The 19,076-nt window shown below is 34.2% G+C and overlaps 1 protein-coding gene across 2 annotated transcripts; it reads left to right on the top strand.

Moving 5' to 3' along the window:
* Nucleotides 1–306: 306 nt before the first annotated feature.
* LOC140826094 (beta-carotene hydroxylase 2, chloroplastic-like) lies at nt 307–2,677 on the top strand. Of its 2 annotated transcripts, XM_073188219.1 has the most exons (7): nt 307–906; nt 1,081–1,140; nt 1,251–1,322; nt 1,571–1,705; nt 1,979–2,104; nt 2,326–2,382; nt 2,485–2,677. In XM_073188219.1, exons 1-7 carry the CDS (start codon nt 322–324, stop codon nt 2,560–2,562), a joined length of 1,113 nt encoding a protein of 370 aa, XP_073044320.1. In that variant the 5' UTR covers nt 307–321; the 3' UTR covers nt 2,563–2,677. The 2 variants fall into 2 exon arrangements, with proteins under 2 accessions (XP_073044320.1, XP_073044329.1); XM_073188228.1 differs by lacking the exon at nt 1,571–1,705.
* The last annotated feature ends 16,399 nt before the right edge of the window (nt 2,678–19,076 follow it).

The raw sequence follows: 19,076 nt of genomic DNA, 5'->3' as shown, positions 1-19,076 counted from the left end.
AACTAAGTTGGTTTTTTGTCAGGTACTAAAATACAAAAAAAAAACTGTTGGGTACTGAATCTTAAATAAATCTTGGACAAATGTATTTTTCTACAAATTACCCATTTATTTATATGGAAAATGAGAGCATCATTTTTTAAATTAAAATTGTAAATAATTTTTTTACCAAATTAACTTGTAATTGAGAAGGGTATATGGATTCGAATTAAAGGGTCGTAAATTGTAGGCATAAACGCGGAAGTGTCACAGAGTGGCATTTTGGTAAATTTCAGTAAGACAAGCGTCAAATGTCCAACAGAAAACAAAGAATCCTTACAGCACATGCAGAAGCCTCCAGTGTCCGGTATAAAACCAGGACCCGAAAGCCATTATTCCATAATCCATACCCAACTAGTGGTCTACATCCGTTTGACCCGACCCGCATCCAGCCTCCACGTAAAACACTCTCTAAAAACCCCTCGAAAATCCTCCGCCACCTTGCCGGAACCTCCGCCCATGGCCGCCGGAATGTCCCTTTTCACCAGCTACAGAACCGTAGTCCATTTCAAGCACACCCCACTCCCCTCCACCTCAACCACCACACCCAATTTAATCTTTTCCCCTCTCCAGCAATTTCGCAGGATTTCAAGGTTCAAGCGGAGCAAGAAGCCCGATTTGACGGTTTGCTTCGTGGTGGAGGAGGAGAAATTGGCGGCGGAGGGATTAGTGGGCAGCTTCGAGGATGATTCGACCGAGGAGAGCGGAGAAGAGCGTGAGAAGGAAATATCCGCCCGGTGGGTGGCGGAGAAAATGGCGAGGAAGAGGTCGGAGAGGTTCACTTATCTGGTTGCGGCGGTTATGTCCAGTTTGGGAATCACTTCAATGGCGGTGATGGCTGTTTACTACAGATTCGCTTGGCAAATGGAGGTAAAATCCAACTCCATCAATTCATCTAAAAATTCAACTGACACCAAATTTTCAAAACGATGACTCAACTTTGGATCTCCATCTCAAGAAAGAAAGAAAACTATACATCAAAGTTATTTCAATAAAAAAACGAAAATTATAATGCGGGCAACTTTTTTCCCCTTCTTGCTGCAGGGTGGAGAGGTACCTTACACCGAAATGTTTGGTACATTTGCTCTCTCTTTTGGGGCCGCTGTAAGTTCCATTTCAATTTGTTGTCTAAAAAAATGTAATTTTGCTAACTTTTTAATGTATACTTTATTTTTAAGTGATAAGTAATTTTTTTATGTTAAAATTGAATTTAGGTTGGAATGGAGTTCTGGGCAAGATGGGCACATGAAGCCTTGTGGCATGCTTCATTGTGGCACATGCACGAGGTTAGATTATAATAAAATTTCAAAACATAAAATTTAAAATTTTTTGTTTTCCTTCAAAATTATAGAATTAGCCTAAAGGGATCTTTTTTTATAATGTATTTTTATATTAAAATGATGTTTTTTGGGTTTTTTTTATTACAACCGTGGGAAGTGGTGTGAAAGAAGAGGTTTATGTCTCTCCGACTTGACAACATTTCTGAGTTTTTTGAAACTAAAATCTGCTCTTTTGTTTGTGGTGTTAATTTCAGTCTCACCATAAACCGAGAGAAGGGCCATTCGAGCTCAATGACGTGTTTGCTATCATTAACGCTGTTCCGGCCATTGCCCTGATGGCGTATGGGTTCTTCAACAAAGGCCTAATTCCTGGCCTCTGTTTTGGCGCTGTGAGTATAATACATACTCTTTTAATTTTCTTTAATTGGTTATAACATCAAGGTTTCATCTTTGGGACGAAATCTAACCCCTATTAAAAAAAATGTCATTTTTTTTCTGGGGATTTGGTCCTAGTTAGATGGCCGGGATTAAAAGTAGTGGCTATTTGGTATGCACGAGCGAATTCACATTGCCTCAGCTTTTTCAATGGAAAAGTTTATAACTGAAAATTGCCATCTTTTTTCCCTTCTGAAGTAAAAAAAAACGGCGCTGATTGTGTGCAGGGTCTTGGGATAACCATGTTTGGGATTGCTTACATGTTCGTCCACGATGGTCTCGTCCACAAGAGATTTCCTGTGGGGCCCATCGCAAATGTGCCTTATTTTAGGAGAGTAGCTTCTGCCCATCAGGTATATATTTATTTAAACACACGAAATATACTATGTATATTCTCGTGTGTAAATTGTAAAATGTATTATTAGGTAAAAAAATATCTTATATTCGATAAGCAAATATTACACGAGAAGTATTTTTCTTGTCGTTCTATGTTCACCTTGTGTGTGTGTGTGTGTGATGTTTGCGTCGACCCGCTGAGATCTTTTTTGGTTTTGAATGGTTGTGATTAATTCAGCTACATCATTCGGAGAAGTTCAACGGGGTCCCGTATGGGCTCTTCCTCGGACCCAAGGTTGTTGTTACCTTAATTTATTTTCTCGGTTTCAATTTTATTTAAATTATTACTTTTTTTTATTGTGATTTAATGGTTTAATTCTTTTGTTTTTGGGTGTAGGAGCTTGAAGAGGTAGGAGGGCTTGAAGAGTTAGAGAAGGAAATCAACCGGAGAATTAGATTATCCAAGAGTTTGTGACAAATTTTGTTTTTGGAAAAAGTTATAGATGTTGCTGTAAATTGAAATGTTTTGTTCAATACAGGCGGGATATTGTGATGTAAGATCCTTATTTGAAAGTGTGAGCATTTTGATTTGTCAAATTTTCATTAAACAAACAATCCATAAAAGGATCTTCTCTTAGCGAATAAAAGTTGTACAAGATATTAAATTTCTTAGATGAGTGGGTCTCATGTGAGACCGTCTCACGAATCTTAATCTGTGAGATGGGTCAACCCTACCCATATTCACAATAGAAAGTAATACTTTTAGCATAAAAATTAATATTTTTTCATAGATGACCCAAATAAAAGATCTGTCTCACGAATACGATCCGTGAGACCGTCTCACACAAGTTTTTGTCTTGTTTAGATATATATTTTTGATGGTATCTTTGGATCGATTTGAAGACGATATATATTAGTCATGAATTTCAAATTCGATCTAAAAAAAACGAATCTCATAGAAAAATTGAGTAAATACGATATATTTGGATTAACAAAAACTTGTGTGAGATGATCTCACGGGTCGTATTTTGTGAGACGTATATCTTTTTTGGATCATCCATGAAAAAGTATTACTTTTTATACTAAGAGTATTACTTTTTATTGTGAATATCGGTAAGATTGACTCGTCTCATAGATAAAGATTCGTGAGACCATCTCACAAGAGACTTACTCATTAGAATTTGGGTTTGGGTTTGGATTTGGAGTTGAAATATAACCTAAATTCATGACGTTTCAAAAGGATGTTGTCCTATCATTTTAACATATAATTATACATTTTTTTACATCACAATCTTCCAAAATTGAAGTGACATCAAACAATGCAATCTATAAATTATGAAATGTTTGCACATTTAGATTATAATAAATGTGACCATATTCAGAACCTTGGAGAAGCATTATATCGAGAAGTGACAGAAACAAGTTGTGTGTTTTGACATATTTGTTGGCGAAAAGGAATGGGCTCGCATTGAATTTTAGAATGACGTGTCCAAAAATTTGGCATATATTTTAAGACTCGTGCCCAACTAAGGCTCCGCGAGTGTTTGGGAAGCCAAAGCTTGTTGCGTGCATGTGTCACTTGTTTCATGCTCCCATCTTTCGCAAACTTGCCCGTTGCTTGTACTTTCAGAAAATTGTACAATGTTCGTTTGTTTTAATAATTCATGTTCTCGGATTTTCAGTTTTAATTTAATATTTCTTAATTTTAATTTTTTTAATCGAAAATGAGAGCGTCACATAGTGTCGCGGTTCTGTAATATCGATAATATGTCGAAAAAATAACTAAAGTCGAAAAGAAAATAAAAATAACATGTTAAAATTGAAATTCGACGGCATAAAAATTGTTTAAAATCACAAAAGTTGCTCAAATATTACTAGTTAAATCAATAATAATAATAATAATAATAATAATAATAATAATAATTGGTTGGACGATAGAAAATTCCAGTGGTTAGCTTCATGTAGCTCAAATCAATCTCAATCACAGATTTTCAAATATTTGGTGTGATTAATGTGATTCACTGCGGGATTATTCGGTTTTGTTTAAGATAAAGACTTGTGGTGAATATTATGCGATAATTTTTTTTTTGGTTTTGGATAAGATACTTTGAAGATTTAAAACACTCTTTTTTATAGTTACAATATATAATTTAATAGTAAAGTGTTTTTTAAGAAGAAGAAGAAAATTTTGGTTAAATTAACGATAATGTTGGTCGATGTATAAAAGTTAGGACCAGGCTTGATTCGGTGCGGTACATTGGATTTTCTAAATAATACAATACCGTATATCATACTGAAAATTTTGAAACTCAAAATGAGTATTGATATTATATTGAAATTTCGGTACAACATAAATTTTGTATCGTCTATATCAAAATTTTAAAAAAAAATGGTGTTATTTACATCGAAATATTGAATTTTTTTGAATATCATATCGAAACATCGAAATTTTTGAATGTTGTATCGATACTAAAATTGACATTATATTATAATTTTTAAAATATATGATTTTTTTCATAATGAAATACCAACATTTTTTGCATATCACACTGGTATCGGAACCAAAAAGTTAGATATTGTATCATACAATGCCGAAATTTACGGTATACCATTAATTTCAGTATGTACGGTGTTTTGCGATATGATAAGTGCAGTATACCAGAATGTTTGCTATTTTTTCTCACCTTATTTTTTTTTTTAAATAGTATGTTCAAGTTTGAGTTATATTATAATATATTTCAGGAAGAGAAAAAAAAATTGGATAGTTTTGTTTTTATTTGAGTGATTTAAAAAATATCTTCATAGAACAAGAACAAACAAGGACTAAATTCATCCGGCCCTTTGGACCGGATCACCACAGTGTATAATATAATACATATAATTATTAACTATTGATTATATATGATAAATTTTAATTTTTTAAAATAATTGGTTTAGTCATTATTTTTTTTACAGAATAGTAATTTTTACATGCTCGATGTGTTTATGATCTTCTAAATGATAGATAAATAAGTATAATTAAAGAAACATTTCTATCTATAGAAGTTAGCTGATAAAAAAAAATGGCGAGAAATTCTAAATTGAGTGTGTCTCATGTGAGACCGTCTCACGGATCATAATATGTGAACGGGTCAACCTTACTCATATTCACAATAAAAAAGTAATACTCTTAACATAAAAAGTAATATTTTTTCATGGTGACCAAAATAAGAGATCCGTCTCACAAATACGACCCGTGAGACCATCTCACACAAGTTTTTACCTTCTAAAATTTATAATATTCATGTTTCTATGTATAGAAGTTAGCTGATAAAAAAAATTAGCGAGAAATTCTAAAATTTCCGTGAATATACATAATAAATATGTTATGATGAAATTTGGGGAAAAAAATTTATATATGATCGAACATACCAAATGATTATTCTCAGATAAAATGTTTTATAATATAGTACAGAAAAACGTTGTTTAAGTTAATTTCGATTAGATTATATAATATGAATACATAAAAATTTACTTGATATTGATGCAAATTTCCATTATCTAACAACAATTAACTTTAAAAACACTATCATTTTCAAATTTAGCACATAATTTGCTCGTGAATGGCACATCGAAAGCTCCCACCACTTAGTTTGTGGTGCTCTCTTCATACCACACCTATCATCTATTCCTTTACTTTTGCACATTTAGCTACAAGTACGTGTAATTCATTTGAGCTCATTCCACCCCACAAACCAAATATTTTTGCCTGCCTAAAAGACTTATTTCATCTTAATAAAATAAATAAAAGTGCATTACCCTCACTTCATTTTTTTGGGAGAAAATAGGTCTCCAATATAACAACCTGAAGAAGGGCACGTTTGGTATTCCCACGAAATCGTTCGTGACAAAAGACTCGGTTGGCTGATTTTCGGATTTTATTCGTGTTGCATGCAATAATTGTCTATGTTGGATATAATAATCGAAACATAATACTTGAGTTATATTATGATTTAAAATATTCGAGTTGCGTCGTTACCACCAGTTATATTTTTGGTAAAACGACAAGCGCTCGATCCTAGAATTGATATCAGAGCCAAGGTCACGACTCACGAATTCGATTTTCATTGATTGAAAGAAATGCAACTATTGAGAGAGAGTTTGTTGGGTACAATAATTCTCTCTGTTGAGTACACAAAATCAAACGTGGTGTTTGAGTTATTGTACAGTTTTAAATATTTGAATTGAGAGTTAGCATCTATTATAACTTTTAGTAAAAATCATTGAGTCATGTAATTTACATTAATGGATTTTAATTCAAGACAATGATTTGTTTGAATAAATTCATATACAACAAATTTTAAATCTTTAATATCATATTGAATCATCTCATATCCTGTTTTTAAATGTTTATTTAAACCGAATCTTTCCATCCAAATACAATCGTTTATCAATTCATATTTAAATTGAATCTTTCCATCCAAATACAATTGTTCATCCATTCATATTTAACAATATTGTGTAACGTGCATTATTATAAATTTTTATATCATAGCAACATTTCAAATAATTTATTATAGCAATAATTTTAAATTTTCAGTTTTTTTTTTTTAAAAAATTATTATCACGCGCAAGCCAAAATTCCAATTTGGCCTATTTGGCCTATAGAAGTTCGTAGAAACATGAAATTGAGTTGACTTCCTTCTAACTGCATGTCCCATACTGTCGTTTGGTCTACATATACGTGCTCGTTTCCTATTGCTCCATCTTAGTTTTTTTTAGTGCTCGTTTCACAGTAACACAGCATGATTGCTAAGATAAGGACTATTAATTTATAATTAATATTCATGCAAATAATTTAAGAGAACGTTTATTTTTATAAAATTAACACCACGGAACAAATAAATTGACAAGATTCTATAAAAATCTAGGAGTGATCTTGTTCGATTGACTTGAGGTGGTCGTCGCGGGTTTTTCGTGATTAACGGTTCTGTAACAATCTAAATCCAAAAAAAATTGACTTGAATTCGACCGACACAACTTAAAATATGATATGAAATGATAAATGAATATAACATTTAATTTGATAGAATAATAATCTATACTATTTTATTAAGTTTGAAACACTTAGATTAACTAAATTTGATGTCATTGTCTGTTTTAATAATTATATATATTAATCAAATGTTAAAATTTTAATGCAAGTTATATGTAGTTCAGCGGATATAAACATTGTTTCTTGTGGTTTAGGTTATATGTTCAGTTCTTATTGAGGTCATTTTTTAATTTTTAAATTTTTTTAATTTATCTATCACTATTTCTTATAATTATATTTTGATCCTCATTTAAATATAAACCAAATGAATTATAAAAAACAAAGTGTATAATATTATCCTTCCTCCAATACGGTGAATAATATTTTTAGTCACGCTCAAATCCAATTATTCGAACTTGAATTATTTTTTTTCATTTTATATTATTCGATACTAGTTTTTTAAATAATAATAATGATTTTCACAAGTGCATTTGGATGCCAATAGTCAACAAAAACCAGTAGTAATATGCATTTGGCTTTTTATAGGGGAAAATCAATCAGCACTTTGCTTAGAGATTAGTTTTATAGTTATCCAACTAACATCAATTATTGAAGTCAATTTTGGTTGTTTGATTCCGAACAAAATTGTAGTCGGACCCGTCACTCAAAAAATCCATTCTACTTCAAAACTTAAAGTGAGCTCCACCGAAAGCAACAAGTGGATACAATTTTATGCTGCAAAAAAAAAAAAGATATAAATTCCCAATTTCCTTAAATATTAGGTTCAAGTGAACATCAACTTTCCCTAATTTTGCACATCATCGTTTATCTAATCTAGCCATCCGAACATGACTCGCAAATATTTGAATGAATGGTTTGAAATGACTTTATACGTATGCAAAAACTTATTATTTGAATATTTAAAATATGTTGTGAAATGAATTTACCCAAACAAACCATTAGATTAATGTATTGATGAAAAAATAATCATTCTTTTAGAAAGATTTATGACTAAGGGTGTCAATTCGAGTGGGTTGGGTCGGATTGAGCAATAGTACTATTCAAAAATTGCTCAACCCGAACCGAGTCAACCCGAAAACTCTCAACCCGAACTTGAATCAGAATCAATCCGATAAACCCGTATAACCTGATTTTGAATATTTTATAAATTTTTAAAGAAAATTAAATAAAATTCAAAAAAAAATTAATACTAATATTTTAATTTAAACACATAATAATAAAATATCTATTATATACTAATCATCTTCTTAATCATCTTTGGGGTTTAATTATCAGTTAAGATAAACAGGGTCTAAAAATTTTTCTTTTAAAATGCGGAAGGTAATGAAATCAATCTATTATACAAACTAGTATAATAATACAAATCTTGTATAACATGCATCTAATCTAAAACTAGGTTTAACTTTTACAATCAAGTAATAAAACATATCTATATCCAAGTCCGTGATCACCACTCTAATCTCGATCTCTCCTCATCTTCTGGACCCTGATCATGCCCCACCTGTTGTCATGCACACATACAAAACAAGACAACAGCCGGATAACTCCGGTGAGATATAAATATCCCAGTATAAACAATGTATACATGCAATCATATAAAACATAAAAATATGAATTATATCTTATCACATGTAGCATAATCAAACAACATGTATCAATATCAGTCTGTAAATAAAACATGAATCGTAATCTACGAAACATAAATTAATACGGATCTGTAAATCAAACTCTAGTCTCAATATCTAAGACTCGACTCATCTCTCATTCTAAACTAGGGATCCCAATCTAAGTTAGACTTTTGGTATGCTGTATCGAGTGTCTACAATAGACGTCGATCTACATCTAAGCTCATCGATACACCGTAAGTCTAGGGTCTGAGCAGTTCTGACAAAGACTTAGACTTGGGCATGCTATATCGAATGTCTACAATAGACGTCGATTTACATCTAAGCTCATCGATATATCACAAGTCTAGGGTCTTAGCAGTTCTGTCCAAGACTTGGCGGTTCTGCTCTAGCTAGGCTGATCTGTCCTAGACTCAAACTCTGGCTCTGCTATCAATCGATAGACTAAACATATCATTTGATATCTGCAAATATCAATGCAATAAAACACAGTATGTGATTTAGGGAAACTCAAGTCAAACCTAACTCGAGTTGTGCAATCCCGAATCAACATTTATTTATACCTTTGTCTTCTCGGTCTGACGAAGACGAAGTCATGCATTCTGATCTGTCCATACCCAATCTGGCAATGACAATCACATAGATACAATATCAGTATATATCTCAGCTCAGAATCTGTTCTGATTAATACTCAACTCAATACATAATCTGATCAATGTCAATGACCTAACAATGCAATCTCAATCAATATCAAGTCTGATCAATCTAAATCAACTGATGTTTCGACGGCATAACAATACAATCTGAATAATCCCGTCAATCTGAACATCACAGATATAATACCAGAATTCATAATCAATACCGGTATAACTCATAATCTCAATGATAACACAAATCTGATATCGAATCTCAGTCAAATCAACTCCAAAAATCATAACAATTACAGAAACAATCTGTTCTTTAATCTGGCTTCAATTATACAATGTCTACTATAGCAGAAACATCATATCTGATTCATATTCAATTCTGACAATATCATAATTTCGAATCATGTCTAAACGTAACAAAACTTACGTCCAGTTGTAGCCTGCGTCGATAGGAACTCAGTAATGAAGTTGGATTCAAAATCAAAAGGGCGGATTTCTCACAAAAGACGTAAGGATTTTTCACTCTTTCTCCAGAAGATTTTCACTACGATTCTTTACTTTTGTTTCTGAGGAATTTTCAAAGCACACACATATATATATATACACACATATACGATGCATGCAAGAAGGCAAGTGTCTCATCTCACCTATTCCACGTCTCGCGCTCGGGCGGTAAGAAAGTACCGCTCGGGCGCGGCACTTTCTGTCCGGATGTTAGCTTGTTATCCATTGGCGCTCGGGCGGTAACTTTCTACCGCTCGGGTGCCACAAGTTCTGTCCGAATCTCTTCTGGTGATTCATTGGCACTCGGACGGTTCTTTTCTACCGCTCGGGCGCCAGAGGTTCTGTCCAAATTCTTGGCTCACAATGAAACGACGCCCGGCTTCCTCATTCAAGTTCGTATAACCTTAATCATTTCAATTAATCAACATCTGATTATAGTAATTAAATCTCGGGCATTACATTATATATTATTTAAATTTGAAAATCTAATTGTTGAAAAATAAAATATATTTACTAAATCAAATAAACAATTATTAAAAAAATGTTCAAAATAAATAATAAATTATGAAAATTTATGATATAAATATACAATAAATTTTTTTTTCAAACATACAATATATAAAAATATAAGCAATCTTTAGTAAGTATTTTTTAAAAAAAATTTAAAACTTTCGGGTCAACTAGAACCCAACCCGATCATTTTTTCCCGATCAACTATCGGGTCCAACCCGATCTGACCCAAACCCGAAAAAACCCAAACCCAAAACCTGATTTTTTTCGAGTTGAACTGTATCAGGTTTGTGGGTCGTGTCTGATTTTGACACCCCTCCTTATAACTTTGATTTTTTAAAAAAAAACTCTCCACCAAAATCATAATGGAAGAAAACGTCGCACGTTTAAGGGACATGAACTGTAGCAATTATTAGTAGGAGGATTATTAAACACAGTGGCAAAGCCGCATGTATTGATACCCCGGCTAGCCTATTTTTTTTTTTTTATAAAAAAATTATATGTAAATTTTGTATAATTTTGGATTAACATAATATTAGCTCGAGTAGATCAATTTATAATATTAAAATATTCTAGAGTTTAAAATTCTAGTTAGAACAGAACCATATTCCTAGCTCTGCCACTTATTAAACCTATGTAAGCGTGATTAATTTTTTTTTCTATCCAAGCACAGCATTTCAGATAACATGATAATTGAAATGTAGCATTTGAATAACAACATAATTATTAAAAATCCCATGTTATTTCATTACTTATACATATAATACAAATAAAGCGGCAAACGCTTAATCCAGAATACCTATGATAAATTTTGTAGCCATGTATATAGAAACTTGGGCCCTCTTCTCATGACTAAAACAAGCAAAAGGGAATAACTGAAAGATGTCTTATACAAACCCAATAACAATTGGCCCGAGCCTAAGGAAGTAACCACATTGAACCCAATAAAAGGTATTATCCATGTGTGAGAAGTTAATGTTAATATTTCGATTATTTCGAGATTTCAATATTTCTAATCACTCTAATATATATTTATAATTTGAACAAGAATTATAGGGGTGAAGCTAATAGTTTTTAGCTAGGACAAAAACTTGTGTGAGACGGTCTCACGGGTCGTATTTGGATCACCCATGAAAAAGTATTACTTTTTATGCTAAGAATATTACCTTTTATTGTGGATATGTGTAGGATTGACCCGTCTCACAGATTAAGATCCGTGAGACGGTCTCACATGAGACTCACTCTTTACCTAGTGGGTTAATTTTCATTTGAAATATGTGAATAAATGTAAAAAATAAATAGCTATAATATTATTTTAACTTTATGGATGAATTATACTTAAGTCATAGTTTGCAGATCTTCAAAATATATTATTTTCTTGAATATATTTTTCCTTAGTAACTTTTAACTAATATAAAATGTGTGTTTATAGCTATATAACTTAAATTGTAGATGATAAATTTGAATAAATTTTAAAATAAATAATATTGTTAACAAAAATTCCCCGATGTATTAAAATAATAAATCTAAAACTTGATGCAACCAACTTATTTAGAACAAATACATCTTAGATTTGGCTCTTTTTATGAATAATAAAAAAAACTATAAATAATGGATTTCACACTTATATATGTTAGCATTTCTCATTTTTTAGCATTGCAAAGGTACGAAAAGAAAAATTTATCCTTTAAATTCTCAAAATTGTCATCAATAAATTTCTCACTCCTACTATATGTTAGTCAAAAAATATTTATTAAAAAAATTAGAACTTTCACTACAAAATATATATTATATTTTAAAAAAATTCTCAACCCGACTCGGGTTGGCGACCTGTGCAGGCTGGACCGTGGAGGCCTGACTTTTAATGGGTTGGAAAATCCCAAGTTAACCAGTTAAATTTTGTTGGTGGGTCAACTCGATGAGACCAACCCTCATTGATAGCTCTAATCGTATAAAAAGCTGTAAACGAACCTAGTCGGCTCGTGATCAAACATATTCGAACTATTTTCGAGCTGAACTTGAGACAAAATTATTTTGTTTGACAGCTCGCGTATTTTAATATTTTGTTAATACTAGCGAACAATGCACACAAGATGCATGTGTAAAATAATAATTATTATTACGTATATGAATCATGATCATGATCGTTACTAAATCGATTTAATCCATAAACTTTTTGTTATAATTTTTAATTATTATTTAGATATGGATAATACAATTATATTAAATATATGATTTTGTTATAATTTTTAATTATTATTTAGATATGGATAATACAATTATATTAAATATATGATTTGTAAAGATAATATGTAAATTTCCGAATTTATAAAGTAACTTAAATATCGTATTTATGAGTGAATTATATGAAAAAAAATTACTTAAATATCTGAATGAAAGATGATATTTTAGTAAAAATTAATTAGTCTCACAAAATCGGACAAGTAACTACCTCAACCATTAGAAAGAAATATGTTTCATCCTTGCTTCATGTTGTGGAAATGGCTGAAATCATAAAGATAAAAAACGTGATTGTTGTGTGAAAGTTCTGTTTCCACAGTGTATATGTGAGTTGAGGGTGAGTGTTGTGTGTTTCAGAATATAGGTGTTGTGCGTAAGTGTTGTAACACCCACGACAACTTGCAGCGGAAATTATAATTTTAACACACCTACACGTAGCTGGAATAATGATAATAATACGAGAGACAAGATATAAATTATGCACAAGTATACAATACTTGTGCGGTGGCCTCAGGGCAAAATAATTCACTAGAAAAACTTGTAAGTTTACAAAAACCAATACTAGTGAAAGAATAAAACAACTCCCTTATAAAGGCGAGTAACAAATTGCATCCTAAACCTCTAACAAACCGTATCACCAGTATACAAGGGATGCATCAACCGAGAAGTAAAAAGTCTTCAAAAATCAACACACTAATCAACACAATGATTAGGTGTTGTCGTCATCGGATGTAAGCACTTCTCGGCAACACTCAAAACAGTAGTACGAGATGGCTTCTTTCTCGAAAACTCTTCGAACTTCTTCGTCTCTCTCTTAATTCTCTTTGCACGTTCTCCCTCTTAGAAAACACACCAAAGATTTTATTAGGAAAAAACTTCTTAAGGAATAAAGATATCCTATCTTAAAGATATTGAGATTCCATATATTAAAGATATTATGAGTCTCATATCATATTCCAAATCTACAAGAGATCATATAATTATTTTCTCATGTCTAGAAAGGCAAAATATTAAAGATATTAAAACGGAAAATATATCAAGGAATTTAATTCCTTTCAATCTCCCCCTTTTTGCCTTTCTGGACAAAACACCTCATCATAATTATACAGCTAAACTCCCCCTGAATTAGTAGATCAATGACTCAGCCAACTTAAGTTGACTCCCCCTAAATTCGACCGGTAAGCCTTCCCTGAATTAAACAGATGTTGTATGTTAGATGTTACAACACTCGATTCACAACAGTTCATTAATTAGGGGAAGTTAACATCAGAGAAAATAAGCATCAGAGAAAATACAGATAATTAATTAAAAAAACTACAGTCAAAGGAGGAAATAACTAAACCAAGGTGTCATTCTTCTTCACTACTGCCAGCCGCATTATCGTCAGCTCCATCAGCCATTTTTGTTCCACTTGGACCAGCTGTGTCTTCCACTCCCCCTTTTTGTCCAGAAAACAAACTTACATCCAACAAAAGTTGAAAGTCAGCCACTTGACTTTCATAATGCTCAATGGTCCGTTTTGCATTTTCAATTTGTTGCCGACCATAGGCAATCTGAGCTTGAATGTAAGATATGGACAATGTGACATAGCCATCAGGTGGGGCGTCTGTAGGTGGTTGTACGGTTGTCTCAGGCAGAGATTCAGATGTTGCAGCAGCAGTGTTGCTAACATTCGGAGCAACACTAGAAGGTAGCCAGGGTAAATCAATCTTTCTGTTGCCCTTAAAGTATGCAGGAGAGATCTTCAGGGAGTCTCTAACAGGGCAGTGATCTTCATCTATATCCGGAATGAATCCTTGAGACTCCAGGATGCCATAGATCAGTGAGGGATATGGCAGTTTAGTCTTCTTGAAGTCCCCCTCAGCATATTGCAATGCTGTTGTGAAGACCAGCTTCCCAAAATTAAAGGCCCTTCCAGTGCCAATATCAAACAGTACCAGGGCTTGTGTTCTGGTCATAGCGGTGGAATTTGTCGACGGCGTCCAATTCCAGATGAAAGTCTTATGTAGAACAGAGTAAAATGAAGTGAGATTAGCAGCACTCAGTTTCTTGGGATAGTCGGGAAACACTTTGATCACACCTCCAGTCAGCACGGAGGTTACAGCATGGAAGTCAAGATCCTCGTCAGCTTCCTCAATATCGGGAGTGTCGTAGAATGGATTGATCACTGACGGGGAGAAGTTGTAAATATGATCACGCACAAACACGCTTCCAAACTTCACGGAGTCCTCATCTCCAACACTCTTCAAGAGATTGCAATAAAATTCCAGCACCACACGACGGCAGTAGGGCACAACTGTAGTGACAGTGGACAACAACCTTCTGTTCTTGAGAAACTCAATCAGGTTGTATCTCCTATAAGCATTAACATCAATATTTTTCTCTTCTATCATCTCTCTCTGAACAAACAGCGGCCACAACGCCAAGGCATCTTCAGAATAAAATTTAGGAGAGAAGGACTTACTCAGATCGTAGTCAGCAGAGTCAGTGTGTTGCTCAGTGTTGGCAACATCTTCCTCAACACCGGCAGCATGAACAACATCATCTTCAAAAGATTCACTCTCTTCAGAGCCAATATCTTCAGAATCAACATCATTTTGTTCTTCAGACTCAAAATCAGATGCATAGGTTGAAGAGAAATCTTCAGAAGCTCCAGGTTGATTTTGCTCGAATTCCTTCATCATTTTTGAATCAGGCTCATCATCCTTAGGCAGTTGCTTCTTGGTAGCCTTCTCTTCCCTAAGTTGACTTAGGAACTCGGCTAGGGATTGTTCATCTTCTTCAGCCTTATCCGAAGTTCCTTCACTTGCAAAACTTTGTGGATTGTGAACGGGGGTTTTCTTTCCAGTATCAGAGGTGGAACTGGGTACCTTTCCCGCAGCAGTTGGTCTAGGACGAGCCACCAACTCAAAATCAGCATCATCGGAGTCGTCCCCCGATGAGAAATCAGTGTCCAGAAGATTAGAAGATGTAGATGCCCGTGGTTTCTTGGTTGGAACAAAGTCAGGGTCGAACCCTGCTTATCTCTTTGACCTTCTGCGCATTGGGGCAGGGGGAAACGCTTTATTCAAAGCTTCGAAATCCGGAGGATTCTCAACATTGATCTCGTTCCCAGGTTCCCCAGGGACGATAACCTCCAGTGGCATTGGTTCGTCTGGTACAGGCACAATTTCCTTCCCCTCGATATTTGCTTCGGCGGAGGGTGTTGTGACTGGTGATTCAACACCCATACTCGCAGCCATTTCACTCCTTATGTCTTGAGGATCGAAGCCAGCCATCTGCAAAATAAAGAAGCAAAGAGGCATAAAACAATTCGAAGAGCACAAGAACTTGCGAAGAGCACAGATGGTTTGCGCGAAATCTGAACAGTAAGGGTAGACAATAATTTTAGAATGTGAGGGAAAGAGTAAACAGTAAAGCTATTCCTGATTCCCCCGTAAGTATTTAAGCACTACTCTCCAACGGTAATATTTTGTTAAGCCGCGACTACAGTACCTTTCCGAATCAGTTTTTCCTCTCACCCAAAGGTAACTTTTCTGAACCAGTGTAATTATTATTTCAAGTAACCAGTCAGCAATAGATCGAATTAACCCCACAAAGAATTAGCAATCAAGATATTTCAAAATTACGTTGGTTAGGGTGTTCTTCGAATTTCATGAATCAAAAACTGGTAGCCCACTGGACATGATGAATTCACAAAACAGCAGTATGAATGACCTAAGTTTATGCCTAAAATATGATCAAAGAAATGAAATACACACACATGTGATTAAACAGTGATCAGTCTGTACTTAGGTGTTGACAACACCTTTTGGCAACACTCACAGATTGGACTCAAACTTTCTTGAACATGTTTAATTCAGACATGGTAGCTCCCACTCTAGAAGAACGGTCTTCATAGGACTCCTCTAGGTAGCTTTTTCCATCTGTATTTTGACTTAGAAGTGTTAGCTCCCACACTATAAGAACGGTCTTCATTGGACTCCTCTAGGTAGCTTTTTCCATTTTCTTCTAAACATTTTTTTGTTCTGTTTTATCCTCTTTTCTATTTTTCACCATATTGCTCAAGAATTTTCTAAGTCATTATCCACATTGGACAAGATCATGTGGTACACGATCATCCTCAACAGCTTTATGACTTAGATTGAGCACACACCATACTTTGGAGAATTTTGATGGAAAGTTTGATTCACAACTGAGAGCACGCCATTCAGTATCCTACACTTGTACAGGCTTCACACAAAGCAGGATGTATGCAATATGTCTAGCATCCTAAAAATAAAATGCACATGCATGCTGGGTGTTGTCCGCGGGTGTTGTAACACCGAGGACAACATCCGTGAGTGATCATTGTGCACACAAGCTGAGAGACTTCCTAAGATTGGAAAATCTCTCAAAGTCCAATGGTTTTGTAAAGATATCAGCCAGTTGGTTCTCAGTTCTAATAAATTCCATTCGAATTATACCCTTCTCAACCAAATCTCGAATAAAATGATGTCTAATGTCTATGTGTTTCGTTCGAGAGTGTTGTACTGGGTTTTTTGAAATATCAATTGCACTTGAGTTGTCACAGTATACAATTAAGGTGTCACTGTTGAATCCATAATCTTTAATCATTTGATTCATCCACAAAAGTTGTGAACAGCAGCTCGCGGCTGCAACATATTCAGATTCAGCAGTGGACAGAGATACACAATTTTGCTTTCTACTATACCATGACACCAAATTGTTACCAAGATAGAAACATCCACCAGTGGTACTTTTTCTATCATCTAAATTTCCAGCCCAGCCAGCATCGCTAAATCCCACTAAATTGGTGTTTGTTTATTTGGTGTACCACAAGCCTAAGTCAACTGTTCCAGATATATATCGCAAAATTCTTTTAACAGCTTTCCAATGAGTGACTTTAGGATCAGCCTGGTACCTGACACACAAACATACACTAAACATAATGTCGGGACGACTTGCACTCAAGTAAAGGAGACTGCCTATGATGCTGCGATACTGGGTGTTGTCAACACCGGTGGCAACATCGTCTTTGGACAATTTTTCAGTCGACCCCATTGGAGTTTTCAAGTGTTTAGTGTTCTCGGCAGCAAATTTCTTTACCACATTCTTGCCATACTTAGATTGACATAGAAAGATACCATCATGCATTTGTTTAATTTGTAAGCCAAGAAAGAAACTCAATTCCCCTACCATGCTCATTTCAAATGTGGTAGACATACAATTAACAAAATCAGTAACATGCTTTTGAGAACAAGCACCAAAAATTATGTCATCCACATAAATTTGACACACAAGTATATCATGCTTTGACTTTTTAATAAAAAAGGTTTTATCAACCTCACCTCGTTTGAAGCCCAAGTCAAGCAGATATTCCGTAAGCTTACCAAACCATGCCCGTGGAGCCTGTTTAAGCCCATACAGTGCCTTCTTCAACTTGTAGACATGGTTCAGGTGGTGTGGATCTTCAAATCCTTTAGGTTGGCTTACATACGCTTCTTCTTTCAAAATATCATTCAAAAATGCACTTTTCACATCCATTTGATATAATTTTATGTCCATGTGACAAGCAATAGCAAGTAACAGTCGGACTGATTCAATTCGAGCAACAGGGGCAAATGTCTCATCAAAATCAATCCCTTCAATTTGAGTATACCCTTGAGCCACTAGCCTAGCTTTATTTCTCACAACAATTCCAGATTCATCAGTTTTGTTTTTAAAGATCCATTTGGTTCCAATAACATTCACATTATCGGGTCTAGGTACCAAATCCCACACATCATTCCTAACAAATTGTTCAAGTTCCTCATGCATAGCATTGACCCAGAATTCATCTTTTAAAGCTTCATTAACATTTTTGGGTTCAATTAGGGAAACAAAACAATAATAGCTTACCTGAGAGTAGACGGACGTCATGCATACTAGACCAATCATTTTTCGATAATCTATTTTCTCTTTTCTTCTAGTTTGCATTCCTTCAAATGTCTCTCCAATGATCTGGGATGAAGGATGATTTTTCTGAATCTTGATGGGAAAGTCAATCCCTTCATCGGTTACACCATCATCATTTTCAGTATACTCTCCTGGCTCTTTATTTGATTCTGCCAGTTCAGGTGTTGTCTCAGGTGTTACAACACCGGGTGCAACATCTGTGTTAGGCAGTGTCTCACTTACGTTCAGCAGCCCATCAATATCATCCTCGATTGTTTTTCCCGTCAGATCTGCAAGATCATAAAAAACAACGTTAATAGATTCCATAGTCATCCTTGTTCTAAGATTGTACATGTGATATGCACGACTATTGGATGAATAACCAAGGAATAAACATTTGTCACTTTTAGAATCAAACTTTGCAAGATGGTCTCGATCATTCAAAACATAACATACACACCCAAAAACATGAAAATACTTCAGGTTCGGC

The sequence above is a fragment of the Primulina eburnea genome, chromosome 1, assembly GCF_022965805.1.
Source record: "Primulina eburnea isolate SZY01 chromosome 1, ASM2296580v1, whole genome shotgun sequence".
Classification (NCBI taxonomy): domain Eukaryota; kingdom Viridiplantae; phylum Streptophyta; class Magnoliopsida; order Lamiales; family Gesneriaceae; genus Primulina; species Primulina eburnea.
The sequence above is the reverse complement of the archived record's forward strand: the minus strand, read 5'-3'. Positions and strand labels throughout refer to the sequence as shown.